Source organism: Monomorium pharaonis, chromosome 10 (assembly GCF_013373865.1).
Source record: "Monomorium pharaonis isolate MP-MQ-018 chromosome 10, ASM1337386v2, whole genome shotgun sequence".
In the NCBI taxonomy this organism is placed as follows: Eukaryota; Metazoa; Arthropoda; class Insecta; order Hymenoptera; family Formicidae; genus Monomorium; species Monomorium pharaonis.
In genome coordinates this window covers 9,071,809-9,082,395 of record NC_050476.1, presented here as the reverse complement: position 1 = coordinate 9,082,395, position 10,587 = coordinate 9,071,809, and the positions used below count along the sequence as shown (strand labels likewise).

At 29.5% G+C, this 10,587-nt stretch overlaps 1 protein-coding gene across 1 annotated transcript; it reads left to right on the top strand.

Annotated features, from left to right (window-relative positions):
* LOC118647705 lies at positions 1–9,371 on the top strand. Its single transcript, XM_036293097.1, has 11 exons — positions 1–144; positions 286–417; positions 811–945; positions 1,337–1,471; positions 5,459–5,686; positions 6,158–6,385; positions 6,829–6,975; positions 7,585–7,728; positions 7,827–8,047; positions 8,293–8,452; positions 9,127–9,371. The coding sequence occupies exons 5-11, from the start codon at positions 5,467–5,469 to the stop codon at positions 9,279–9,281; spliced, it is 1,275 nt and encodes a 424-aa protein (XP_036148990.1). The 5' UTR covers positions 1–144; positions 286–417; positions 811–945; positions 1,337–1,471; positions 5,459–5,466; the 3' UTR covers positions 9,282–9,371.
* The last annotated feature ends 1,216 nt before the right edge of the window (positions 9,372–10,587 follow it).

Genomic DNA, 10,587 nt, shown 5'->3' with positions numbered 1-10,587 from the left:
ATTCAATAATTGTGAGATTGGGCATAATATTAGTTCTTCTATTTGACTTCAATATTGGTTTGTCGTTCCCAAAAGTAAGAAAGGAATCATATAGTACTCCAAAGAAGAACTTACTTCTCCGGACCACAAAAGAACACTCGGCAAGTATGCATTATCTTACATGAAAAATTTACATTTCGGACTTTGCATTGTAATATTTCCGTAGGATGTCCACAGAGCGTCGAAAGTCTCACTGTTAGATATCTTATGCTAATTTCCTTCTCAGTAACAGTTTTGATTTTTTAGATAGCTTGATTACTGTGGGATTGGAATTAATTCTCCTATTTGACTTCAATACTGTTCGTTCCTACGAAGGAAACTATATAATACTCCAAAGAAAAATTTACTTTTCCGGACCGCATACAAAAACCACTCCCGGCAAGTATAATATGTTATATTTATGTATATAGTATTGGTTAACCTACAAGAGTAATATTCATTTCTCGTGTATATATATTATTTAACTCTTTGTAATTAATTGTTATCCAGTCTTATTTTTTATTTATTGGTATTTATAAGTACATTGATTGCAGCTATTCGAATCTTTGTTTTTTTATTCAATTTTATTTGGCTCGAATAATTATCATATAGTTTGGTGACACTTCATTAAATAACTGGGATAATTTTAATTCATGTGCATATAAAATCTTTTAGCTTTGCTCTTTTAAATTCCGTTGAATATTACGTCGATTTCTACATATATATTTTCGTCATCTCACTGTTAGATATCTTATGCTAATTTCCTTCTCAGTAACAGTTTTGATTTTTCAGATAGCTTGATTACTGTGGGATTGAAAATATTAATTCTCCTATTTGACTTCAATACTGTCCGTTCCTACGAAGGAAACTATATAATACTCCAAAGAAAAATTTACTTTTCCGGACCGCATACAAAAACCACTCCCGGCAAGTATAATATGTTATATTTATGTATATAGTATTGGTTAACCTACAAGAGTAATATTCATTTCTCGTGTATATATTATTTAACTCTTTGTAATTAATTGTTATCCAGTCTTATTTTTTATTTATTGGTATTTATAAGTACATTGATTGCAGCTATTCGAATCTTTGTTTTTTTATTCAATTTTATTTGGCTCGAATAATTATCATATAGTTTGGTGACACTTCATTAAATAACTGGGATAATTTTAATTCATGTGCATATAAAATCTTTTAGCTTTGCTCTTTTAAATTCCGTTGAATATTACGTCGATTTCTACATATATATTTTCGTCATCTCACTGTTAGATATCTTATGCTAATTTCCTTCTCAGTAACAGTTTTGATTTTTCAGATAGCTTGATTACTGTGGGATTGAAAATATTAATTCTCCTATTTGACTTCAATACTGTCCGTTCCTACGAAGGAAACCATATAATACCCCAAAGAAAAATTTACTTTTCCGGACCGCATACAAAAACCACTCCCGGCAAGTATAATGTTATATTTATGTATATAGTGTTGGTTAATCTGCAAGAGTAATATTTATTTTTGTGTATATATATTATTTAGATATATTATTATATATCTTTGTAATTAATTGTTATCGTCTTATTTTTTATTTATTGGTATTTATAAGTACATTGATTGCAGCTATTCGAATCCTTGTTTTTTTATTCAATTTCATTTGGCTCGAATAATTACCATACAGTTTGGTGACACTTCGTTAAATAACTGGGATAATTTTAATTCATGTGCATACAAAATCTTTTAGCTTTGCTCTTTTAAATTCCGTTGAATATTACGTCGATTTCTACATATATATTTTCATAATTTCGGTATTAGATGCGAATTTTCTTTCTTAATTAGTTATTGTTATTGCTTTATTCTAAAATTTGACTTTGGAAATCTGAAAATGATTTCTCATTCATATTTGTGTCTTTTTATTAATAATTGTTTCATATAATTATCTAATTTTATCCTTTTATATTTATATTTTATTTTTTTTTATTTTTATTAGCAACATGTCCAAGAATTACCATTGTTTATCAAAAAGGCGTAAAAACCAAATAATTTCATTAAATATTTTAAAATTAGATAAGGAGAAAACTGCAGATATACATGAGAAGCCTTTAAAAACTGATTTTGATATAAAAATGCGTACAGAGGCAAATTCAGAGTTTGTGATTTCTTCAAATGAGGCTTGTGCTAATTTCTCTGTCAGTAGTAATTTTGACTTTTCAGATAGTAGTTTTAATGATAGTTTTTCTAATGACATCTCAGACACATCAATATGTAATAATTCTGCACTATCTGATGCCTTAACCGAGTCGATCGATTTTGAAAACGAAGATTTAGTGGAAGATAAAAAAGATTCTTGTACTTTAGAAGAAGATTTGCGAAATTTAGTTTCGGATTGTTGTATTCCACAAAGCACTGTTGATAAACTTCTTCTCATTCTGCGAAAACATGTGCGCAATGATTTACCCCGCAATTGTAGAACGTTAATGAAAACGCCACGTAATATTTCCAAACAAATATCTTCTGTTAGTGGCGGCAATTACATACATTTCGGATTGTCTTTAGGTATAAAACGTTCTATACTCAAATATTGTCGAATAATGCCTCATGAAATAAAACTAAATATTAATATCGATGGTCTTCCTTTGAGTAAGAGCTCAGGCAGTCAATTTTGGCCTATTCTTGGTGCAATTGAACTTGACAATCTTCATACAGAGCCTTTTGTGATTGGTATGTTTCACGGAATAACCAAACCAAATAATGTGAATGATTTTCTTCGCCCTTTTGTTGATGAAGCGCGTATTGTTCTTCGAGATGGTATTTCGTCAGATAATCAAGATTATCATTGTAAAATCAGAATAAATGCAATATTGTGTGATGCACCTGCTAAATCGTTAATTACTTGTACGAAAGGCCATGCAGGGTACTTTTCATGTTCAAAATGCGTACAAGAAGGTGATTTCATATGCAATCGAGTGGTATATCCCGAAATTAATTGTATGTTAAGAACAAATGAATCATTCCGTACTCGTAATCAATCTGATCACCATACAGGTGATTCAATTTTAGAAAGTCTTGATATAGATATGGTTTCACAAATACCTCTCGATTACATGCACCTTGTTTGTTTAGGCTCAAGGCGTTTATTACAATTTTTCGTTAGGGGTCCAAAAAATGTAAGATTGTCAAGTGATGCAATTCGTATTATTGATCAATACCTAATTGACATAAGGAAATTTGTAATTAAAGAATTTGCAAGGCTGCCAAGAGGATTGTTATTTATCGACAGATGGAAAGCCACGGAAATTCGACTTTTTTTGCTTTACATAGGTCCAGTTTTATTAAAATCATTTTTATCGGATGATTATTATAATCTTTTTTTATCGTTTGCAATAGCTATTCGTATTTTAGCCGATCCAGAACGATGCCTATCTTTAAACGATTTTGCACATTCTTTGCTAATTTGGTTTATTTCTAACTATGGAAATGCATTTGGGTTCGAATATCTTTCGCATAACATACATAATTTAGAACACCTTGCAAATGATGTAAAAACGTTTGGAAGTCTCGATACTTTCAGTTGTTTTAAATTTGAAAGTTACATGCAAAAAATTAAAAAGCGAATTAAAAATTGTGGTAAACCATTGGAAGAATATTCAAATCGTTTTTTCGAATCAAATCGACTTCCGCCCGAACAACATTATTTAAAATCTTATCCAATTATTCATTATTCGAAAACAGCTCACATATTGGACAATAATATATCTTATTTAGAATTTAATGGCTTTAGCGTTTTTACAACAGAAAATGAAAATTGTTGTTTGTTGGAAGATAATTCTTTAGTTTTAGTTTCAGAAATAATTCAAGATAGTAAAAATATTCCATATGTACGTGTAAAACGCATTTTAGTAACGGAACCATTTTTTACCACTCCTTGTAATTCTAAAGAACTACTGGGCATATGTACATTTTCAAAAACAAGTCCTGTCATTGTAGAAAAATTGCTGGCTACAAAAATAAAAAGAAAATGTTTAAAACTGAAACATTTTAATTTGCACGACACGTACGTAATAATTCCACTTTTGCACTCACATAAATAAAATTATTTTTATCTTGTATTAATTTCATCTTGTAATATTTAATTTCATCAAATCATGTATTTTTTTTTACTCTTTATTCTGTAATGATATTTGAACCTTATGCATTTCTTCTCTTAAGGTTCCTTCTGACTCACTGACTCACTACTATCTCAGAATGTGACGTCAGAAACGAGAAAATATACAATAAAAATTTTTGCGAAATATATTATAAATGGAAAAATGTTTTAATAAAATAACAATTGCAATGCGATAGAATCAACTTGTAAATTATACCGAAAATTATCTTTTTGTTTTGAAGAGAAATTTAATCTTATTTATTTCTATATATTGTTAATTTGACAGATATCATAGCTATGAACGTAGCTTATTTTGTTTTTGGTTATCTTTCGTTTCCAAATATATGGTTATTTATTAATCATTAAAACAAAAGAAAAATTTTCAGTATATTTTACAATCTTTTACATCAGTCGATTCTATTAAATCCAAATGTTGTTTTATTGAAACATATTTCCATTTTAATATATTTTGCAAGAATTTTTATTGTATATTCTCTCGTTTCTGATATTATATTTTGAGATAGTAGTTTTGAGTTAGCAGGAGCCTTAAAAATTAAATTTTCAACTCTGGGCAAAGGACGACTTATTTAATTCTCTACAATTATGATTCTTCTTTTCTTCTTCTTCAATGACACTACTGTTTAAAGTCGAATAGTAGTGGCCTCCTGAAATTTGGCCTTCTAGATATCTACATTTTTGCATCCGCATTCTCCGTGTCCTCCCATTTCATCTTCAATCTTTCCCTTGGACGATTCCCATACAAAATTATTGCCGATTACAAAATTATTGAGTAGTCTTGTGATCTGAAAACATTGCCCGACCCACGGAAGCGTAATGCTTATATATTTGTAGTTTAGGTGTTCTGTGCGATATAACTCGTGATTATATTTTATTCTTCATATATCCTTTTTCTGTATCGGGCCATAAATTTTTGGCAGAATTTTTCTTTCAAAAGCGTCCAAAATGTCTGCAATTTTTTCGTAATTGATCATACTTCACATTCGTGAGCAACCATGCTGCGTATTAATGTTTTATGAAACATAACTTTAGTTTTATGAAACATCTCACGATGACGATTGATTTCTTTATATTTTACTCGAAAATTGTAATTAATTTTAGATTTTCTGATATCATTTATAATAACTTATTTTCTCTTCAAATATTTATGTCATGCGTATTCAATACTCGAATGAGTTAATAATTCATTCGTTCATTCAAACATTTAATATACTATAGCAAATTTCTGACTTTGTATATAAATAATTAGTATATGAATATAAAGTTTGCACATAATTTCAGATAAAAATATGACAGACACAAGAAAGATGTGGGCAGTTGTCCAATTCATATGTGATGAGAGTTTTTCGGAGATTCCATCGAATTGGATCAAGCCTAAGCCTAATACAAAAAATAAAGCTACTTGTTGGTGGCCAGTGACAAAAAATGTAAGTTCGTTGATCGAACACCGCACCGAACCCAACACACAACAATGGAATTCATTTGATATCAAAATTATCAAATATTGCTGTAAGTAAACTGACAATGAGTTTAACAACATCTCTTATACTTTTATTTCTTGTTACACACACACACACACACACACACACACACACATTTTTTGTATTTCTTTCTTTTATATACGCATGTATTCATAATTTATAACTTGCACACAATACAACTTTTAGTTTTCTCTAACAATTTTCTATACGATAAACACATTCAAAGAATCAAGAACTTCTCATAGTATATATACAAGTTTCTCGCAGCCTTATTGAGAAACTACGGTAAACACATACTGTGCAAAAATTTGCATAGTGTAAGCGAGCGACCTGTTCTTTAAAATAGCCGTATATTTACTTTGAGCTATAATTAAACGAATCACTCGCTCGTTTAGTTATTCCAAATTTTATCAATGACTTTTAATAAGAATTTCATTTGTAGACTCACCTGTCGCGACTAATTTGCCTCACTACCGACTAACTGTATTATTTTTTATAGCATCACTTGCAACTGCAAGGAAAGCAGCTGCAAACGCTAATTACACAACAACAGAAGAGGATGGTCAGTTACTTGGAAGAGGTCAGCGAAAATTTAGAAACAATTATTTGGAAAGTAATTCGGAGGAAGAGCAAGAGACCGATGACGATGAGGAAGAGGCAAGCCAAAACAAAGAAAACAGTCAAAAACTAATTTCCAAAAAGAAAATTATAAAGCATGCAAAACGAAGTAAATTTACATTTAAAATTATTTTTATACTTATATATTCAATATTCCAGACCCTTTCAAGCAAGCAAAATGTTAGCAGCATGCATGCAAATTGGCAGCAAATTTGATCAAAATTTCACATTCTGTCGACAGAGCTTGTTGACAGGCAATGTAAGCAGATTGGCAGCAGAAATTGTGCAGTCTGCAAGCTGAGTAAATGTGCTACCAATATGCGCACAGACTTTACGCGCAGGATTTCTGCTGCGAATCTGTTCACATTATCTGTGCAGCTAGACTCTGCCACATTTCTGACAACAGTTTGACAACACCATATGATAAAGTAGCTTTTGTGTGAAATTTTATTGCTTTTCTGATTATAAATTTACTACAGCCTCTGCTCAGAATTTGTCTGCGCAGATTTGGCTATCTGGTTTAATTACATGTGTTATATTTTGTATTTACAGCTATTAATAAGTCTACTTTTCTTACGTCTATGCCAGTTTATTCGAATATCATAAATCCGCCAAAAATATTGGCTACTGCAAAGAATTCTGAAAGTGTATCTGACAATGAGATGAGGATTGAGGATAGCGCTGCATTATTAAAAACAAGTAATTTTTTAATGCATATATCTTAACATGTAGATTTTGAAAATATTCAGAGAATATTAGAGAAGATAGAGAATATTATAAAAATATTTTCTGTACCCTGATAACACGATCTGATAGTTCAGATACATCCCGAAGAAGTGCGGAAAAAATCTAAACTTGCGACAGAAGTGCATAATATCTGTTATTGAATGAATACTTACTGTACTATTGCAGCAGTCTGCTGTCAGTACTCATTCAATAATAGATATTATGCACCTCTGTTGCAATTTTGGACTGTTTTTTGCACACTTCTTCGGGACATCTGAAATATTAGATTGTGTTACCAGGATATATTCTCAGAGCATTCTCGGTACATTTATAATGTCATGTTAGAGTAATATTTGAGTGTATTTTAAAAAGATTCTGAATATCTCTATATTCGTTGTAATTACGATAATTTAATGGTCGTAATTTGGAATTTAAAATAGAACTTAAGAGTCTTATCTAATAGATATAATGTTTTGTTTTATTTCTTTATTATTTTACTTTACTTTATTATTTTAAATTAATTAAAATTTTATTAAACTTAATAAGCTAATAAATAAAATTTTTTAAATTTAAATTTTACAGATGATGACCAACCTGTGGAAATAATTTCGAAACAACCTGATACAGTTACTATGAATCCCGTTTTAGACTTGAATTTAGAAAATGTGCCAATTATTGATATTGCTCATGGAAATGATATATGCCAAATGTTACAACGTATTGAAGGTAATTGATTAATCGTTTCCATACCAAATATTTATTGTCTATAAGTGCGTGAATATAATGTATTATAGTTTACGTTTATATTTTTATTTTAATTGCAGATAAATTGGATAAAATATTGAGAACAGAGGTTTCTGTGAAAAGTGAATTGCGAAACATATCTCACAGATTAACAAATCTTGAGGTACTAAGAGGACCAGTAGAGGCTGTTGATAATGATAACGCTGACGTAATAACGGAGTTATTACCATTATCGAATATAGATAACATTAAAATGTTTGAAAATTTTATAAAACCAAACGAAGTAGCAACATCACAGTTTGTAAGTATATTTATATTATACTGTATACTTTGTTATTTAGCATTTATAACATTCTGTGCATTTATAACTTTCTTTATTGTTTTAAATTTTAATTTTCAAAAACAATCGGAAAATTTTAATATTAAATTTAACAGTTTTCTTTTATAGTTCTCTTTATTTTTATTTTCTATATTTAATATTTTACTGTAATTATATTTAAAAAAAAATGTATTTTATATTAATATAATATATTTAATGTTTTATAGAAAAAAATAATAATGAAAATTGGAGGAAATACACCACGCTTGACAATTCATCGAACTCTAGAAAGAGTGTTTACTAATAAATGTGCCTTGGACTGCTCGTGGAAGGGAGTGAGAGCAAATTTCAGAGTATGTGATCTACACTTCATGAAAATGATAAAAAGTAAGAGTTTTATATTTGTGTGTAAATCTTTCAAATTTTGATAGAAGATATAAATTATTTTTTATATTTTATGTGAATCTTGTATGAGTAATCTTGTATTAATCTCCCATTTTTCTAACTTTATGATATAAAATTATATTATATATATATATATATATATAGAAACAATTTTTTAATGAAAAGAAAACAAGGGAAATTTGTCACCGTTTGTTTTCTTTTCTTAGTGAATTATCATTTTACCAGAAAAGTGGAATCTAATGAGAAAATGCACTTGGTTGCACTTCAGTGGTTGTTTATTTTACTACCAATAATTGACTTTTGTCTTTATGCTTTATGCTTTTCTGCCAAAGTGTAAAATTCAGAGTTAAAAAAGTTAAATTGGAGTCTTCAACGATCAAACCTTTGTTTAAAGCCTGGAAAATAATGATAAACATTTTACAAATATATTTAAATTTGAATATATAATTTGTATCCGTATTATATTTAAATTTACACATATTTGTATGATTGTTTTCGTATTTGCAAAAATCATTAAACAGAAAGGATCGAGTTTATAAGCAATGATTTAAATATCTTGACTTTCTTGCAAAAAATGAATAATCAGTTTTTTAACAAAACTATTCTTATGTCCGATGTCTTCTATTAAATATCACACAATTAATTTTTTTTTTCAGATTCTGTTTGCTCCACTTATTCTACTTTAACTGAAGCAGAATTTGAGGCAACAGCAGCTGAATGGTTTCGTTTCGCTAAACAGCGAGCTGCTCGGGAAGAGAAGAGGTCTAATTTACAACAGCTTCCAGCACCAGTAGATCAAGAAAATAATTAAGAAAAAGAAACAATGATTATATTATATATCTTATATAGTTTATAATTTTTTATAATATTCTAAAATATAATATTTAGTTTATGAAAGTTTATAAACGTTATAAATGAATAAATAAATTTAACTGATTCTAAAAAATTCAAAATTTGTTATATACATTTATATACCTTAATGTAATTAAATAATATTAAAAAATACATAATATTACTATAATAGATATGTAACATTTATATAATATTAAATACACTTAATTTTATAATATTTATACTGTAGTAATGTAACAAAAATATAACATTTAGATAACACATATAATTACAATAAAACAATAATATAATTTATATAACGACAGTATAACGATTATATACGGAAAAATATAATGATTATATAATATCGGTTATACCCTTGAGTGGGAAATTATTACTAACAAGAACGTAACATGTTGCAACCATGTTATATAACCTATTATATTCTAGTATTTTTAAATATATAATTGTTATAGTAGTGTTATGAATGTGTGTTTGCTGGGTAATAAGTCGCTTCGGTTTACGTATCATTATAAAGTGTTATAATAGAGGTTTATTTACTGATGATAGTGATATTCTTAATATTGTTTACAACGAAATTGTGCAACGCGGTTTACAAAATACTGAATATGTTCACAATATAGTGACCAGATACAACGAACGTCGTGGTAAGTAAAAAAAATAAAAAAATAAAAACAGAATCTGATAGAAATATAATATTTATAATTTTCTATACTTTTTAAAATAGCCATACAAGAATTAATGACAGATGAAGATGACGCTATTTTATTGGAATTTGTTCAACAAATTGAAAATAATGATACTACTAATGAACCAGTACATGAAGAAAAAAATGTAGAACACACCGATGCAGAGAGAGTTTACGACAGTTCTAACCTGTTTGAAGGGTGTAGTTGGATGTGGCAAGAATTTCTTCGTTTTACACCATCAACTTCATTAGAAATAAAGCAAGACAATGAAAATCATAAAAATAATAGCTATGTACTGTAACCGCCGCTCACGAGCGACGGCCAACTTCGCCTCCGTCCCTGGTCGCGGCCCTGAGCCGCCCGGGTGTCGGGGCGACTATCCTCGCGAGGTTTTCCGACGTTACTCTAAGTTGGGCGCCAGGTACGTTAAGCGTACCACTCTGTATTCACCTACTCGCAAACAAATGTGAGGATACTCGACTTTCGGGAGAGACGGGCGCACGTTAGGCGACCGGGACGTTAGCGGCTCCGAGATCCAGCTGCTCAGCCCTCAAATGGCAGAGGGGGAGGTTCGGT

Bases quoted from the DNA above. Each gene is read 5' to 3' on its own strand.
- LOC118647705 (XM_036293097.1), top strand. From the start codon at position 5,467: ATGACAGACACAAGAAAGATGTGGGCAGTTGTCCAATTCATATGTGAT. The intron at 5,687-6,157 runs GTAAGTAAACTG...TATTTTTTATAG, and splicing joins CAAAATTATCAAATATTGCT to CATCACTTGCAACTGCAAGG. The intron at 7,729-7,826 runs GTAATTGATTAA...TTTTAATTGCAG, and splicing joins AATGTTACAACGTATTGAAG to ATAAATTGGATAAAATATTG.